At 38.9% G+C, this 18,875-nt stretch overlaps 1 protein-coding gene across 13 annotated transcripts in view; it reads right to left on the reverse strand.

The window, feature by feature from the left end:
- The window catches only part of LDB3 (LIM domain binding 3), a 110,245-nt gene that overhangs the window by 51,398 nt on the left and 39,972 nt on the right, over positions 1–18,875 (reverse strand). For 6 of the 13 annotated variants that reach the window (XM_085064145.1, XM_085064149.1, XM_085064148.1 and 3 more), the window contains exons 3-5: positions 13,531–13,606; positions 12,091–12,174; positions 6,586–6,992 (exon numbers count right to left, since the gene is read on the reverse strand). The exons of 1 other annotated variant lie outside the window; for it this stretch is intronic. In XM_085064145.1, the coding sequence (XP_084920271.1) occupies positions 6,586–6,992; positions 12,091–12,174; positions 13,531–13,606 (567 nt within the window). Of the gene's footprint in view, positions 1–2,173; positions 2,197–6,585; positions 6,993–12,090; positions 12,175–13,530; positions 13,607–18,875 lie in introns of all 13 variants that reach the window. 6 more of the 13 variants (XM_085064146.1, XM_085064153.1, XM_085064150.1 and 3 more) reach the window with 2 other exon arrangements.

The raw sequence follows: 18,875 nt of genomic DNA on the forward strand, positions 1-18,875 counted from the left end.
TTGGAACATTTTTCCTTTTTAGTTTAAGACATTAGACTTTAAGTTCATTGGCTAATACAAAGTTTTTCTCTTTACACACACAACAGTGTGCCTGTTTAGCATGGGCAGCCCTAGAGGGTGAAAATTAAAACTGAATCCTCAACTCAGTATGGAGGAAAAGGTAAAATCAAGTAAGGCTGGCAGCCATCTGACTTAATTATCTGGAGATTATCACAGGTGCTGTGCCACCTCTGAAACCAGCCAGCGGATTCCACTATGTTTTCAGCCTTTTGTTTGGTGGGATGCCCTGACTGCAGATGGACAGAGAAACATACAGTCACATATCATTCCAAATCCTTGATAGAACATCAACAGCCACATGCCCAAGGAACAGAGACACACAGGTGCACATGCTGCATTATAGCCACAGCCTTCAGTTGCACATGTCAACATGTTAAGGGAGGGAACTGGGAAGCCGCATTATGCATTCAGAAAGTGCAAATTATCTTTTTAACGAGACATTCTCCCATTTAAAATACATCTCCCTTAACTATTAATCAATCCTGACAATTCCATAATTACACTGACATCATCTGTTGAGGGGTGATGTGCAGAGACGTGCAAGTTTCTGTACTGAGCATGCACATGCCTGACTTCAACAACAATATCTCTTTTCTTTGTAATACCCTAAACAATCACATGATAATTACAAGCACACAGGTCCTCAAGATCTTGAATTTAGTGTTCTCTTTCTTTCACACTGTTGGAAGTACAGAAGAGATTCTAAACCCAAGATCTGAGAAAATTGTGTGAAGGAAAGGACAGAGGTTAAATATGCCGCCTTTAAAGAATAATGTTCTAAGCAATTGGTTTCCACAGTCAGTTACAGAAATCAAAGATACTCGTGTCAGAACAGCCTAAATTTCTCTTGTGGTAGCAGCAGGAGTCACTTGGGCTTTCACTTGTGGTCTTTAAAAAGTTTCAGTGATGTCTTTCAAGAGGTTTTAGTCACATTACACATACAAATGCAAAACATCCACTGAAGTTAATAGGATTCCCATAAAAATAACAGAGAAAAAGTATAGATTTCCAACTGCAGAGTTCTCTTCATAACTCTGGAATATATCAGTGCTTGTAAAGGGTGCTGGGCTCTAGAACAAAGTGGCAGAGGTAAGGCTGCAGAGACAGCACCTCTGGAAAATTAATGGCATCTTTGTCCCAAGCCAGAAAATGATCAAGAAAAATAAATTCCAAAGCAAGTAAGACTACAAATACCCCTATAATGTGACTTCTGCTTTCTAAGACAGTCCTGTCAGAATAATTATAGATGTAAATTGGCTAGGATTTTTCACTCCAAAGGAGTTACATCATCACACCCACACCTCATTGAAATCAACAGAAAATGCCAGATCAGTGTAAATTATATGCATTAAATGTTATTTCAACTTGATGTGTTCTACTACTTCTAACTTTGCATTGGCAGTTTAAATTTGACATTTACCTATTAGAATTATTTATTTTATACTCAATTTAACTCAGTCTCTAGCAATGTATGGACAACACTCACTCAGAGGAAAAAGTAAGAGTTTAGAGACAGTCCTCTGCCCTTAGAAAACAAAAGATCAAAACTGAAGAGTCTGTGAACTCTCCTAAATAAAGATCAATCACATTTTCAAATCTATAGTTATTTCTTTTTTGGGCAATAGATTTATCAAGGTAAATCACTCTGTAGATTGTTTTCCATGTCAGTATCTCATTCAAACCTAAATTTGAATTTTAGCAGACTTTGGAAATTAACTTAATGTTGGAGCTAAAAGTACTTTATTAATAATACACCAAAAAAGGCTCAGATAATGCTCAAACGGTGAAGTAATGAAGAGGACTTTAAGATTTAAGAGGACTTAAACCTGCCTGTAGAAGCAAAACCACCTGAAAGCCTTGAGAAGAACTGAGCAGGCTCAGGTGCCACCTCCATTCCCAGCATTAGAGCATCACCAAGAAACGCCAAGCGGGAGCACTGCTGGACAGCAGGGGCAGCACAGGGCGCCTGCCACACCAAGCACATGTTTAACAAAATACTTGCACTTGCAAGCACACACAGCAGGAACACAGGGGATCATGCTACCCCAGAAAACACATCTTCACATATACAGCGTCACACAAATATCTGGCACTACACAGAAGTGATACTAACTTGGCAGTGGTGTTGGTTATGACCTAGAAGAAGAGAAAGAGAACAAACAACATCAAAACCAACCACACAGAAAAAGTCAATAGTTTGTAGACTGCAAAGGGGAAAACGTATTTACAAAAGATAAGTGCAGCTCTCCTCAGACCATCTACAAATAAGAACAAAAAGTAAATGTATGCCTAAAAACCCCAACATGATTAAGAAGGGAAAAAATGCAGAGATTATAGTTGATCCACTAGGACTTAGTGGGGTACCATGGCATTTTGGCTGACCCTTGAACATGATTTTATTGCTGTGCATCCTTAAAAATACTACCACTAAAGTGGAGGGAAGAGGGAGCAGAGGGAAGAAAGGAGGATTTGCAGCGTATATTCTCATCTGAAAATAGCAAATGAGTGGTAAAGACTATATTTTTCTCTCAGATACTAAATATTCAGGGATGAAGTCTGTTCTCCTCAGGCCACCCTCAGAGCTGGTTTTGCAAGACTGATTTTTAGGTCTTTTACATGCTGGAGAAGATCCAAAGAATATATTGGTAGATGTTTTAAATCTAAAACTAAGGAAAATGCCTTCCTATATAACAAAGTATTGGCCTAGATATGACTGTACCTACATTATGCCAAGAGTGGTGTAAGCCAATTAACTTCGGAATAGTAATTCTGAATTTTTTCCACAGGGAATGAAGCAATCCATCCATTTTATGTTTTTTGGGATACCCATATCAGGATATTTTACTCCATCTGGTATGTACACAGTATGAATAAAAGGTATGTTCATGCTCCATTCCTGCTTCTCTGCATAAACTAGTGATGGTACTTGCACAGTAATTGCAAAGCAGCATAACACAGGCTAAAGCTGGGAGGGCAGAACAGAGTGTGCTCAGTCTGAACTAGGGTGCTCTTCCCAATAACTCTTTATGGTGGTTGCACAAATAGCAGTAATGGCCTATGATGTCTGTTTAATTTATTTTTTTCAAAGCTTAGAATACCCTCATTTTGCTCTTTTCTTGGTTGAAGACTAATCAATCATATTTTGTGCAAAATAAAGAGGAAGAAGTCCAGGGTCAGTTGATAAACTTTTCTTCTTACTTGGCTGCATGGAATGCTGTTGACAGAAGTGGGCACTGAGCCTTCCAACTTGCTGCTGTGACATTTCTGTATCTGGGACTGATACAAAATACCAGACAGCAAAGTTATACCCTTAAGAATGACATTCCAAGTAGATTTGGCTCCTCCTGCTTCTTCCTTACAGAACCTTTGATATTACTGCTTATTCCTACAAACAATCCTTTTGCCTAGGCTCATCCAGCAGCCTTTTTCATGATCAAATGCACTCTAATGAGCCAAAGCTGGAGTAAAGGCATTGGGCCTCTGCATTTCCATGGTAAAGCAATCACAGTTCACCCTCTGCAGCTACTGGCCAGACTCTCAGATGTGAAAATATTCTTCTAGCTTCATAAACCTTATATTAAGCCAAATATATCAGTCTGTTACAGGAACTGGTAGAGATATATTAGGAACAAGCTATAGCCTTTAAGCATTTCAGTGACCCTATATCCATTTTAGGTCTATGCAGAACAGCTGGGCACTCCTTTACAACAAAACTAAATGTAATGGTATAATTTTCTGACTCATCCAGGCATCTACCTTACATGTAAAATAATATTTTAAAGGTAGAACAACCAACCCTCTAAAATACACCGTAATTAGAGGAATATAAAAGTATGTTCAAAGAAAAGAAACATTATGTGCACATGCTAAGAACAGCTCAGCAGTCACATCTCAGTAAAGATTTTTGAGACACGAAGAGGTTCCTGTAGCTTCCCTCAAAACCAGTAAAGCTTTGTTTCTCCTAATGTTCAGTATGTGATGAGAAAATTCCCCCCAGTTCAGAGCCACACATTATTTTAGTTTGATTCCATATAGGGGCATGTCTGAAACACTCAGCTTGCTGCTCACAGAGGTCACACAGTAAGAAGCCAGTAACCCAAGCCACCTGGCATGTACTTGTGGGACAGGTATTTACTGCCCTTGACCTACAATGTGAAAAATAACTTACACTGGAATGAAAAAGATGCACATGTTACAAACTATGACTCACTGTTCATATTTATTAATACTCCCCAGAGCTTTCAGCACATCACGTTCCACACTCCTAACAGGCTATCTTATTTTTCACCTTGGGCCAAAGAGATAAAGCTTTAATGTAAAGTGTATCAGAGAAACAGATGCTTTGTCATTCTTCACAGATCAAGGAAATAATCTCAAAATCAATTTCAGGTTCTTGATTGGATTTTCCAAAGGATTTAGCTAAACCTGTAACAGCAATTCACACAATTAAGTCTAAATCATTTGGCGAAAAGTACACAGAACTGAAACATACCTTAAGATCACTCCCCATGCTCGAACTTTCTTACAGCTTTTACCATACAGCTATGTGCATTTTTGTGAACACACAATGAATTCTGTTTTGGAGCACCACAATATCACAACCATGTTGTATTACATGGTAACAATGTTCCCAACAAAGACCAGAGCTGATTTTGCACTGCTCACAGAGCTCTTCTTGTGCGTTTTCTCACATATACCCACCATGAGATTGAGATTATCATGGATGACACAAAGTCCCAAAGTAGTTACAGGTTCCATATTTTTCTCCACAGTGCAGGAGGCAAGATGCTTCTTACCTCATGGGTAACACTCAAGAGAGAGTGGGAGTGGCAGCATTATTGAGCTCTGAATTTTCCCTGCATGTCAACAGAGATGTACAGTTCTCTAAATCTTGGAGAAGTCACCTGAGAAGACACATTTATTTAGTGCCTCTGGGCTCTTTCATCTTTTCAGAATGTTCGTGGGCTGCAGGATAAAGGTATTTTTTTTTGTTTGTTTGTTCATCAGTGTTACAGATGGTGAAGGCAGATAGAGAGCAATTCCCTAAAATTTCAAACTGAATAGAAAGGCTCAGATTGACTTTGGTGAGTGATGCATGCAGCTGTGTTGTAATTCAGATAACAAACAGTCACAATCCTGAGCCATCCAAAATTCAGCCCCATCACCCTGCAGGTGTTAAGGAGGCTTATGAACATAGTGGGGAAAGAGACAGCAATATATACTCCCAGGAAACTCTGCATGTTGAAATAAGACAAGAATTGGTATTCTTCAGAAAACTGTAAATTAAGAGAGAAGTATTCTGAGGTTCATTTTGCTGATCTTGCTTACTAATTGAAATAGTTTTCTTTTAAACAGTAATTGCTTTACTTAATTATCCAGTATGAAAACGGAGGATGGAATTTTTTCAGATAAATCAGTAAGGACTGTTAATGCCGAGTGCTCAAGAGAGTTGCAATGAATCATCTAAAACTGTTGAATCATCTAGAACAGGTACATATGCTCTTTTAATAGGATAAAATATCCCTATGTTGCTGCAACTTAAAACCTCTTGGTTTTACTTTTGCAAAGAGCTTCTGCAAAGGGATAGAAAGTACTTGAAGATATGCATTCATTATCAGACCTCCACTGGATTGTCAGAATTTTCTGGTTTTCCTTATATAGCCAAGTCCCTAGTGTTGAAAATACACTTTTCCCCATATTGATAACATTTATCTTCATTAAGAAAAAAAACCAACAAAACACAAATAAGCAAACTAAAAAATCAGATTTGTTTGCCAATTTATATATGAAGGCAGAAAAATTAGGAAAACCTGTTTCTCACTGTTTTTTTTCTCAGGTACTGTAGTCCAAGCTCCTCACTTCACAAACCTAGTGATAAAACTGTTGCTCTGCAATACAGTAATATGGAAAACCTTGACAGCATGGGACCAAACTATCTGGGCAACATCATTATTCCTTGTTACAGCAAAGTTAACACCAGAGCTAACAGATGCGAGACAGCCTTCAAACCCGAGGATTCAAAATCTTGCAGTTCTGACTAATTTTGCCTAGGAAAGCCAATACATTAAGGCAGGTATTACAGCAGGACACTCTGACATAGCTGAGCATGTCAGATTTGCTGGTCAAAGGCATTTCTCTTTAGCAAAGTACCAAAGATCAGATGTGGTTTATAGCAGCTGCTCTGGTGTGGGACAGCAATACTTAGTTCTCTGAGACTCCATGCATTAGGTGGAACTGCTGAGTGCCACAGCCCTGAGATGATCACAGTTACTTCAGTCCTAGTGCTCCCCCTCAAGCTCTGCTGACTATTGCCAAACCATGCTGCACTGCACATGCAAAAGACTAGGACTTGTTCTGTAATGGCAAAGTGGGTATGTTTTGGGGGCTACCGGAAAATTTCATGATTGATCCAGACCTTAATCCTGATTGCCAGACAAATGCACAATAGGGTAAGTACCATTATAATCACTGTTCAGCAAATTGGTTACTTACTGAAATAATCAAAGATATTACCATGTTACCTACCCTCTAGGAAGTCCACCTTCCGAAGCCCTTCGGTTGAGACTCAATTTTTGCATCTCAGCCATTTCCCTCAGGGTCTCTGCCGAGTAAAGGCCAATGGGGTTGTTATACTGCCTTGCAGGGCTCAGCTGGTGTGCAGGGCTACTGCCACCAGCCACAGCAGGGCTGGCTTTGGAACCTAGAGTGCTCTTGGCAGGTGAAATGTCAGGAGTCACACACTGAGAGGACATGGAAGATCTAACTGTGGTAGTCTTTGAGTAGGAAGAGCTATTTGAAAAGCTGATCTCTTGCTGGTTGAGGTAGCCTGAAAAGGTTCCATTGCTTGCTAAAACACTACCCATAGGCCCAGTCGCCGTGTTAGTTAGAGGACTGAAGGTTGTTCTGTTGCCATTCATTTCCCAAGCAGGTTCCTGTAGCAGCAAACATGCAGGCCAAGGAAAGAAAAAAAAGAAAAGAGCAATCATAGAACACATGCAAAATAACATATCTGCAATTAATGCCTTGAACATATTCATAAACTAGCAATAAATAGACTGGGGCCAAAGCATTCAAACTTTCAGGGAAGGATTTTCAACAAAGAAAAGCTTTGTTTCAAAATAAGGGAAGCAAAACAAACTCAGGCATTTTTTTACTGGGTTTTAGTTGAAATCAACAAATAAAGCTTAACATTAAGAGAGCATTTGCTACTAGTCACCCTCACAGCAATAATTTTATATTAAGGCAACACTGTCCAATAATTTCTAGGATAATTCAGATATCCTTAAAACAAAGTCTTGAGGTCAGAATAACTTTAGGTAACATACAACCATAAAAGTCAATGCCATTATTATAAAGATATAAAGATTCTGAACCACACTATTCTGTTTTCTATGAGTGCACTTGAAATTATGGAAGTTATGTACTGCTTTCCTGGGCTCTGGTTCATGCTGATCAAACCATGCAGTAGGGTTAGCAGAGACACCAACAGGACTTGCTTGAACAGTTACTGCTTCACAGAGAGGAGGCTCCTATGTGATCATTCCTGCATAATTTCCACTTGAGGGAGTGTGTGCTTGAGCATGTAGGTGTGTGTATGATCCTACAGTCCTGTGCCAGACAATAATCCTAACTGGGACAGCAGCATTTATTGTCTTAGTCAAAGGAATCTCTCCTATGTCTGTGCTGGTGCTCAAATTCAAAACAATCTACCAAAAACTCATCCTGGAAAAACACAGTCCAACATTTCAGTTTCATAAAAGATTCACTATTAATGCACCTTAATGAAACCAAAATAAGAGGTGCTATCAAAAAAGAAAAGTGCTCACAGTTAAGAGGCCCAGTAATGCTGGATACTTGCTGCAGTCCAGCTCAGGGGACAGGGACAGGCAAAGGACATAATCCTGAAGAAGGACTGGAGCCCAGAATCTGCCCTCAATGAAAGCCACTTCAATAGAAGGTAGTGGCCTGCTGTGATATTTTGCCTCATTCAGTAGCAATTCAATCATCATTTTTGACACCTTGCACTTATCTCCCCCACTGCCTTGCATGAAATACAGGCCTGAGAATAATTTGGCCTCTAATTGTGTACTTCTGCTAGTACTGGTTATCATTAATATAATTTACTAATTTTGATACTAAGGCTCACTAGAAAAGTCAATATTTATATTGCCCTCTTGGATTTTTCTATATTGCATATATAAGTTTAGAGAGCATACATCTGAAAAAAAATCAAGATAATATGGCCTGATTAATGGAACTTTATTGAAAAAAAAACCCTGAAGGTCTAGGGATATAACTAATCATAGCATTAAACACATTTAAGACATTTTGAATCAAAAATGTAAGGCAGATAAAATCAACTGAGATAATTTTTCTTAGTGATAAACAGGAAGGGATTTTAGCTGGCATTAATAGCTGCCTGAGGATGTAGAAACAGATAATCCTAAAAGCATTTTTCAGACTGTGCCTTTTAAAATAAATACATTTGCAATACATACTTCAGTCATTGTATCCTGACATGGAAAACAGCAAACAACATTCCCCTTCAGTGTCCTATTGAAAGCTTCCAGATATCATTAAATAAACAGAAAACAGGGGGCCTCTCTTAATGTGTTCAAAAAGAGGCACAAATGTACAAGGCCATCCTCAAAAATTAAGTCATCACTTGGGCAAACCATTTTTACACGCCAGCAGAGAGGGACAAAACACTTATTAAATAAAAAATAAACATGGAGGTAATGGAGAAGAAAAAGGATATGCCAGAGTTATGTTTGTTTGTTACTCTGAAAACTCTGTGACTTTTAGTTAACTGTGGGTTTCTTCTTACACCCCAAAATAAAAGGACATGCAAGGAGAGCTGATGGTAAAGTATCAGTTTCAACTGCTAATGAGAGAAATGCCACGTATTTCCTTAACCCTGGTGCATTTTCATATTCTTGGTGTTACTGGACAGTAGCAGTAGGCAAAGGGGAAATTACAGTATAGCCATAAAAAAAGCTGATGATTTTCCTCCCTTTTGACACAAATGGAGTTCTGGTTTCACTCCTCAAACAATTTCTAGCTGGAATACCAACATACCAGTAACTCAGCAATAGAATTCTTAAGAACACAGCAGTGCCAGGTTAGCAATCTCCATCTGGAGTTCATCTTTTTGATGGTTTTAAGGTAGTTGTTTTCCCTGTGTTGTGGGGGGGGGGGAATGGATGAAACAGGAAATGTGTAAGGAAACAGCTGTATTACTTCTTCTGAAGAATTACTGCCCAATCATCAGCATATTCAGCTCTTTCCTTTCGTGACTGACAAAAAAATTCTCTGATTCAGTTTATTCCTGGGAGAATATTGTAGAATTATTTTTTTCTTGAGTACAGTGTCAAAACCAGATCAATGCAGAATTTCTGAAACCATTCCTGACAGTGAAAGGCAAATGTCTAATACTGAGCAGCAGCACTGAGCTTTCAGCATTGCATCACATGAAATGCAGCCAACAGTAACAAACATCCCCCTGTTCCCCATCTCTCATCCCATTCTGTTTCAGTGGCTGGAAAAGTGAGCTGACATTTCCAACTCTGGGAGTCTGATGCTACCCCTCCAGCCGACCAGAAGAGGAGGCTCTGACTCTGAGAAATGGGCTTCCCTCGAGGAAGATGCTGGGATCATGCAGCAATCCCTCACTGCGGGAGGAAAACTGCATAATGTCTGGGAATGAGCTTAAAACTGATACATGCAGAGGAGTCTCAAACCTTTCGAAATAGAAGGAAGCTAGGAATCAGCTCAACTTCCATTCTGAAATATTATTATTTGTTTCTAAAAATCGAGTTTCTATGAAAGGCAAATGTTCCTTCTTATGTATTAGGGAAGTGAGAAACAAATTTATATTGGGAGACCCAATATCAAGTTTTGCAGATCCTCTCCCTTTGACAGCTCATTTTCTATTTATCTATTGCTGTGACCCTACAGTCATTACTCACCCCTTGCAATTCTGGGAGAACAATTTTAGCGGTATACTAGTGAATTTGACCACCCAACATGCCAAAGAAGCAGCTCTTGCTTTAAAATATTTTAGAGAAAAAGGGAATGGAGGCACCATGGCACTGAATGCCTCTGCTCAAAGACAGGATCAAACTGCTTTTGGCTGAGCCAGCTCTTCCATCCTATACTCTCCTTAAGAAGTCTATCATCTCCATCTATTTTCTCTTAGACACACAGGCTCCCAAATTTGGCAGGAGACTAATCTTAAGTGCAATAAGATCCTCACTGGGACTCCAAAATAAGTGTGTTCAGCAGCGGTTCATAAAAAGCACAACACATACTGTTATTACTATTAACAAGGCTGTCAATATCCTCATGCAAAGGGACAAATGTTAAAGCCATGCTTAGCCCTAAAGCTACAGCTTTGAACTGCACTGAGCTGAATCTTCACCTGTGTTGTGTCCCCTCTGAAGAGCTGCAGGAACTCACTGACTGATGGCTTTGTTTAAATCCTTGAACTCAAGCTTACTGTTATTGTTATTTGAGTTCTTTCACCATTAGCTATGCCCTTTTTTTCCAGCTATGCCCCACCTGTGCAAAAGACTTGACTAAATCTTTTGACTAAATCAAAAAGGTTTGACTAAGCTAAATGAAAATTATTTTCAGTTTGAGATTAACGTCAGATAAAAATATAGTGAAATTGAAAATCAACCAAACCTTATTTTCAGGAACAGCCCTACATACTTATGGTTGCAGAATCTGCATTGTCTATAACATTGATCAGCTTTGTGAAAGAATGACTGATCTTTGTGAAAAAAAAAATTACACTTGTTTCCCTAAACCAAACAAACAAGTTTTAAAAAAAAAGCCAAACCAAAAAACAGTGAAAGAAGAAATGCATGCTTGAAAATTAGTTGAAGCTGCAATCAGATCAGCAATAATGTACAAGAGGATTATTTATGGTTTTAACCAGACACTGAAGTTGCACATGCAGATTGTTTAGCTAACATTGCCATGCCTTAACCTTAACCAGAGAAGGGTGAGGAAAACTTCTCTTGATGTATGAGGATGACACTGTCGCGACTGTCTTGTAATGTAGTTTTTTGCTGATTTTTGAAACATACAATCAAATTCATTTAATGTGAACCATCAATCTAAACACTGTCAAGCAGACGTGTGGAGGTGACTTCTACCTATGTGTCACAGAATTTTTCAATTCTACAGTGATACTGTTACTAGAATAAAGGGACGAGTAAAGACACCTTGGTTTTAAAGTGTATTTACTGTAACCTACCTGACTGCAACATCAGAATGACATTGTTTCTTTCAGTAAAGTCTTGTTAGTCTGCATTTTGAGACTTCGAGTGTTCAGTGCCTTCTTTCCCTTCCAAACCACCCCCAGAGAACTCTTCTTCACTTAAAACTTACTGTTGTCTACTAGTGTAGACCAGGGACACAAATGTCACTCCTCTTGACCTGCAAAGGGCTCCACTCCAGCACTCTCCTGCTAGCTCTTCCCCCTGGGTTAAAGAATCTACACCTAAGATCTTCCTGAATACTGCTGGATACCCTGTTTCCCACCATACCTTCCCCTGGATGCCACCATTTTCCTCCAGAAAGGTTCCATTAGCTGTCTTTTCCAGCTGCTGGAACCACCTGTTCAGAAAAGGCTGCTTCTGGCAGCTCCTATAAACCTTCCCTAAGCACCTTACAGGGAATTCTCAAATGTGGGGCAGCAAGCTCCTGAAAATGGGTTGAGTCCTTTGATCCTCATCTCCCTCTGGAGAGTTAGAATAGGAAATAGAGTGTGTCCTCATCGCTTTCATGCCAAGGGCTCTTTTAGGACCTTCAAGAAAACCCTGCAGCGTGTAAAGTTAACTTTTCTCTACAGAAGATAGTTAAGGGAGAGAAGTGTTTTCTGTGGTAAACAGCTTTGAAGACCTATGGCGGTAATTTTAAAACTGACACTTGCCAATGAAGAAATGTACCTAAAAGTGTGATGAAAATCCAATCTAAAAAAGCTCTATGTGCCTATGGAGGAAGTAGACAAAATTTTCATACCTGTGCAGGTGCTATAGAGTCCCAAAAGGTAGGTGTCAATCTTGTATTGGTGAATAACCCTGAAGAGACACACCTACTCGCTGCCTGGAACACTAACAGCATTCTGTGTGGATCTTGAGGGAAAATGAGTACTCCTTCCTCTTCCTGTCCCTATGGCTTTGCTGGTGCAGTCCCACACCAGTTTAACCAAAAGAATGATTCATTGCTTTTGTTCTAGGAATTTCAGAGTAATGTTTGGTGGCTCTTCCAGTAATTTACGCCAAGATAACTTTTACAAAATCATGATATAAGCAGAAACAACTCTGAGCAAGATAAATTCTTAATTTCATGTTCCCTTGCCAAAAAAGCTTACATGATCCTGTCTGAAATAACATTATTTCTGTCTCAAGTAATAAATGGCCAGTCAGGTTAATTTAAAATTTCACAAAATAAAATTGAATTAAATTATTTCCCCCAGGTGCATTCTCTTCTGTTACTTTGAATCTATTTGCAATGGCTTCAAGGATGATGTTGCCATCTGTGCTCTGAATTTGGAATACATAGTGTTTATAAAAATTACTTAAAATTGATATGTGGAAGTTGGAACTGTCAAAAACAGTAGAGCATCATCTAATTCCCCATGTATTTTGATCTTCGGTGTTTTTATTTATATGCATGCTGGGGATGAAACTGGCACTGACAGAAGGGATAAGTTGCAGCAATGGAAACTTTACCTCCTGTCCATTTATCTAATCAAATGCATCAGTAATACTAATGTCCTACCCAGTGACTGAGCCTAAGGATATTTACACCATCTTTCAGGTACCCTTGCTCCTCAGTGACTCTAAAGATATAGAAGATGAGTTGCCAGGTACAGCCAGTGTTTATTCTAAAATGAACATTTATTTTATGAAAGATGATGAGCTTTGACAACAGAAACCAAGCCATCCATTTCCTCTGTCACTTGCTGTTATTCATTAAATTGACTTATCCTCTTTATTTTTTATTCTCAGGTCTTCTGAATCCTATGATAAGAACACTATATGATGCAAGCTTTCAAATGCCCCCATGTCCTCTTTCCAAATCAGTGTCATTTCAGCTGCAGTCAGGATTTGGATAGACTGAGGCATAGTCTAGTGGTTTCTCCCAATGATCTATGAAAGCAAATGTGTATTTTGACAAGCTTTAGTGAGTTCTTGTAGCCTAGATGAAAACAAGCTGCTCAGAATGGGTTAAACCAAATCACATCAGAGGATAGCTGGATGCTTTGGTCCTGCTAATCAGAAATTAGCAAAACACAGATCACTAATACATTGCATTGCAGCAGTTTTGCTGCCTGTGCATTCATTCAATGTTTAATTATTTGGGGCAGGCAAAAGCTATTTCCTGTAGAAGATATTAACTTCGCTGCAGTAGATAAAAATGGTATTCACTTTGGCTGAGGAGAAATGTGTCACTTACCTTCTGATGGGGAATTACAGCCCTGGGAGAGTCAATTCTGGGAGCTGTGGTTGAAACTGGCACTGGACGTTTAGATCTGGGGATCAAAAGAAGGAAAAAAAAACAAGGAAAAAACGATGTACAATCTGGACTCCTATTTTTCAGCTCTAATTTCATGCCAGAAAGCTGCTACATCAGGACTGAAAGTCAAGCACAGCCTAGACTTTTTCTATCAATCAAGCTTTTTCTACATCTTCATTTAGAAAGGTATTAAATGAGAGAAAAAGTTTGAAAAAATTTCTCTGAATGATGAAAATCCACCGGTTATGGAAGCGACCTGTGATTTGGGAGATCATCTGTTTCCCAATACTTGTGACAAACTGCATTTTCATAGATGAAAGTCAGACACAACTAGATAAATTCAAGTTTGGGCAGCACTCTGGAAAAGGGGACTCAAAGGTCTTTTAAAATGCAGAGGCTAAACTTCAGTGCTGAGGCATCCCGAGATCAACTCCTGAAAAGATTATTATTTAACTTAATTATTTAACTGTACAACTGCAATTATTTAAACCTCTCTTCAGGAAGAAATATGAGATTCATTTCAGACAATTGAGTTTCACAACGAGCAGAACACTGCCGAATTATCCACTCCAAGTGCCTTTCACCTGTATTTGACAAATATATGTCCTTGATAATTTAAAGAGTCCAACACAAACCCCACTAAAATGCTTTCAAAACACAGTTTGCCATTTCACTGGTAAAAAACAAAGAGAGCACAGTGGCAAATGTTAACTGAAGCACTTCTAGGATGCTCAGGTAAGTGAAGATATAATTGTGGGAGGTGCTGTAAGAATCTGCATAGTGCTGAATGTTCCCATGAAATTGTTCCAGTACCCATGGGATCACCAGAGAAAATAAAATGAAAAACAAAAATAGACAAAAGAATCAGAATTATACAAGTAATATCCCATTTCCAACCTACAGATCAGGATTACGCCTGGAATTTAAAAAAATACATTTCAAAATTAGGACAGGTACAAAAATTAATTAAAAATACTTAAAAGCTTACAAATCAAGTAGAAGCAACTAAGACATTTGGAATTGTTTGCTTTAGAAAGGAGAGGAATATGGGAAGACATTACAGAGGCTTAGAAAATAATGAATGGTAGGAAAAGGGAAATAAAACTACACTTGTGGACATTGAATGAAATTGAAAAGACAACACATATAAAATTGATAAAGGGAAACATCTTTTTCTAGAGAACTTGATTAACCCGAGATGAAACTCATTGTTACAAGATATCATTGAGACTATGAGAAGAGCAGAGTGTCAGAAAGGATCAAACAGTTACAACAAAACCCCCAAGAGCTGCTTTAGACTGGGTACAGTAAGTAAACATACAGTAAAAAAAGACTCTCATTTTTCATGGCACAGCTTAAAAGATGTTCTATGTTAGGTTCATTATTTCCTTACTGAAGGCTGTGCTGCACTTTCCTCTGAAATACTTACCAGGGGCATCTATCAGAGAGGGAAAGCTGAGCTAAACAGGAACCGGGCTCATCCCCAGTGGCAATCCCTGCACTAATACCCAGCTTCACAGTGAGCAGCTCTGCGTTTAACTTTAGCTGCTACATGTAACATTTTTTCCATAAGCAGTAGTGGACATACAAAAAAAAAAAAGAAAGACCACCTAGGAAAAAGGAGTAATCTTTGCAGCAACTAAAAGATTTACACTTAAAAGGTATGGAAATTCTGCTACTTAACTGAAAACAAAGCTGATGTACTAGATGCCTACCTCACAACCAGGTACTAGGAAAATGAACACAGTCTGAGAAGATAACGAAAACTGGCATTTTGTTAAACAATGTGTAATTAACCTGTGAAATTCACTGACAAAGTATTCCTGAAACAACAGGCTAGAAAATTGCAATTCATATTCACAGTTGAAATATATCACAATATACTCCCTAAGACATAATTATCTGAGAAATAGGTCCTTTCAAGTTCTAAGAACAAGAACTACTCACTAACTGCCTAAAACAAACTTTCCTCAGGCAAGTTATCTTCCTTCAGGAATGATTGCCATACTCTGCCTCCAACCACTTTAGCTTAAAAATAGAAACAATAAATCATATTTATGAGACATGCACATGTATCATGAAAGACAGCAAAAAAGAGAAAAAAAATCAACTGCAGCTCATAACACACAGTAGCTGAAAACTGACAGTGACAGTTTATGAACACACAAAGATTTAGGGGAAGATTCTGCTCGTCTTTCCATTACTGTAATTTCCGAGTACATGCAATTATTTCTGTGAAGTGACATTGGTGGACCTGGGCACACCATGTCAAGTGTCCCCCTGCTCTGCTCACTGATGATGAATTTTAGTGCCAGAGCAGCTCAGCACTGTAAATGTGGTGTGCCATGTACAGAGGCGTAGCAAGCAACCACACATTGCATGTTTGATGCTTAGCTGGAAAACAGTTGTATTGCAGCAAAGGAATTTGTTTACCAGACTATTCCACCACTTCTGATGTCTATTGTATGTTTAGTTTTCCTCTCTCATTACCTGACCACAGAGGATGATGCTAAAAACTTCCATTTCTGCCACATTACTGATAAACTGCATTCACAATGTTAGCCAAGATTTGTAGTTGACACCAACTTGGAACTTTCAAGATGTTACTTGAAAACAATGACGTTCCTACACAACACTGACTTGGATGTTTATAGCTTTGATATTTAAAAACAGAATAATGAGGCTTGCTAGATCTAGCAGAGGCTTGCACCAGAGAAAAGGGCAGAAGAGGTGAAATCAATTTGTGGAATGAAAGTGTATGCACATGCAGAATAAAGTGGTTATTTACATAAGAGTCATTACTCCTCCAGGAAAAACATCTGCAAGTTCAGAACATTCTTTTTCCCCTCCTCTTTTGCTAGATGAATCAAATCCTGCAGTAACAGAAGTTTGCTTTTCATGTGATGATGGTGCTGTAGCAAACATATGTGTCCAAGTTTCCATTTTAATCCACGGATTGCAAAATTATTTTATTCCAAATACTTGAGGGTGAACCTGCTCCATAGCACTATGAGAAGGATGAAAGCCCAGATTTCAGAGATGATTGTGATATTTTTAGATTTGATGTTGAAATTTCCCATCAAGATGCTTTTTCTTAGGCAATTAATTTGATTTCAACTTTTAGACATTTTCTTCCACATTTTACAAATTAAAAATGGAAACAAAAACCTCATTTCAGAATGAGAACATGGAACAGTTCTAAGGATGACCAAATACATAATTCCGGGGGTTTTTTAAAACTCTTCTCCTTTCCACAGCTACATCTCTCCTCTCCCTCAATACTGGTTCTCTTTTTTAATGAAGATCAAAACCAAGATGGATGTAGCTTTGCAAAGCAGTTCAATTTTGATAGCACTGCTGAAAGGACTGCCAGAATTTCTAGTTATTCCCACCTACCTAACTATATCTTTAATTGAAGAGCACTTGACTTCAATCCTGGTATTTTGTACTCAAAACAAAGGTTCATTAGGAGTCAACTGTGCTGAGGAGCTGCCTGCCTAAGGAAGGGATGCAAAGGAGTTCTGTGATGCACTGTCAGTTTAAATTGCATCCTCAGGGGAGCCCAATATTGTACTTGCAGAGAGATGACTTGATCTAAGAGATAATAGCTCTTTTTCATCTTCATGGGGCTTTTTTCTATTTCATTTCTTCACCAGTCAGTGTCTATCTTTTCTAATTCTCAGGAAAACTAAAATCAACATTTCTTTCTTACAGGATGCTTTTTTCATTTGTCATTTTATGACACATGAACACTTATTTACAACTTGTTGAATATCTTAATAATGGTATCCTAGTATTTCAACTACTAGAAAATGAAAAGGCATCAAGTGCATGGAAAGGTAATAAAACAGATTAGATTAGGGTTAGAAATGCTTAGAAAACATTTTACATACTTTAGCTATTACCTAGCTGGAGTCATTCTGGAGTGGAGCAGGTGAACACATAGCAAAACAACAGAGCATGTAGAATTGGGCTTCTGATATACATCTGTTTTAAGGCATTAATATTCCTGACAGTTTGGTGGGGATGGTGATGGGAGTGTGGGGAAAGATGTAAAAACGACTGGCTAAGTTTTGCTTGTGCTTATCAATTTGACTTTAGTAAGTACTGGGGTAGTAATGTGCCAGTTAAATCTTCAGCTAACCAGTGAATTAGGCAGCCAAGCAGAAGCTGCTACTTATTTCTAAGCCTTGAACAGAATATCTTGAGCCTCATGAAGCCCTGCCTGGGACATCAGACACCACTCTTAGTGACTCCAGTGAGAATCACAAAGACAAAGCCCTGAACATTTCACAGTACTCAAATACAACTGCAATCACTCTGGGCCTAGGATCAGACCTACTTTCCCACTCTCAGGCTCTCATCTGTGCCTGCAATAAAATTGAAAAATACTTCCATCAGCACTTTTGCTGTCTATATATCAATGGCAAATGCAAATATTAGCATTTGGCTGGATGACTGATTCGTTAATTATTTCCCTGCATTATGCTGCACTCTGATTGCAAGTTGGGCAATTACACTTTCCAGACCTAACATTCATGGCAACAGCAATATGAAGACAAAAGCTTCTTATGCATAGAGGGCATCAACCTAAAAGGGAGCAGCTATCCAATAAAAAAGCTGTTTGGAAGTATGCAAATGCCATTTTCACTTAGAAGGAATCCGAGTCAGAGGCAACCACAAACATTAAGGAATGGAAAGGGAAAGTAAAAGGGAAGAGGCCTTGGAGATTTTTGTGAAACAGAGGAAAGAAAGGAAGCTGAAGCCAGTATGTGAAAAGATGACATTTTTGCAAAGACTCTTCTGATCTCTCTTTGACCCTTTCTACTTCTCTGGCATCTGCACAGTACCTGTTGCATCCTCCTAACTCCTACCCTCTCCCCTGCTATGGAAAATTCTCCTTTCCTGAACTGTCCCACATTCTGCCCTCCAGCTTGTTCCATCCTGAATGGAGCCACTGCCTGCCAATGCCTCCATCTGCTCTTCAGTGATTTGGTACTAACTCTAAAATTCCTCCATCCCAGCAGCTTCTGTGGGCAAACAGGGAGCTCTGCCCCAGGGGTGACAGTTATCTACTGAGTACCAAGTATGAATGCTGAGCACATGCCTGGCACTCTCCCAACACACACAGCAAGCCCCACACTTCACCTCCAAGGAGCATGGGCACCTTTATTCAGCCACGTCATTTCTTTTTCTGTCTCCTTCTTCCTGTCTTTGCACTGTTTTTAAACCATTTCCAAAAATTTCCTCCACATATCACTACTGTAAACTTGGGTAACCCATAT

The sequence above is a fragment of the Lichenostomus cassidix genome, chromosome 6 (genome assembly GCF_008360975.1).
Source record: "Lichenostomus cassidix isolate B80296 chromosome 6, HeHo_3.0, whole genome shotgun sequence".
Lineage (NCBI taxonomy): Eukaryota > Metazoa > Chordata > Aves > Passeriformes > Meliphagidae > Lichenostomus > Lichenostomus cassidix.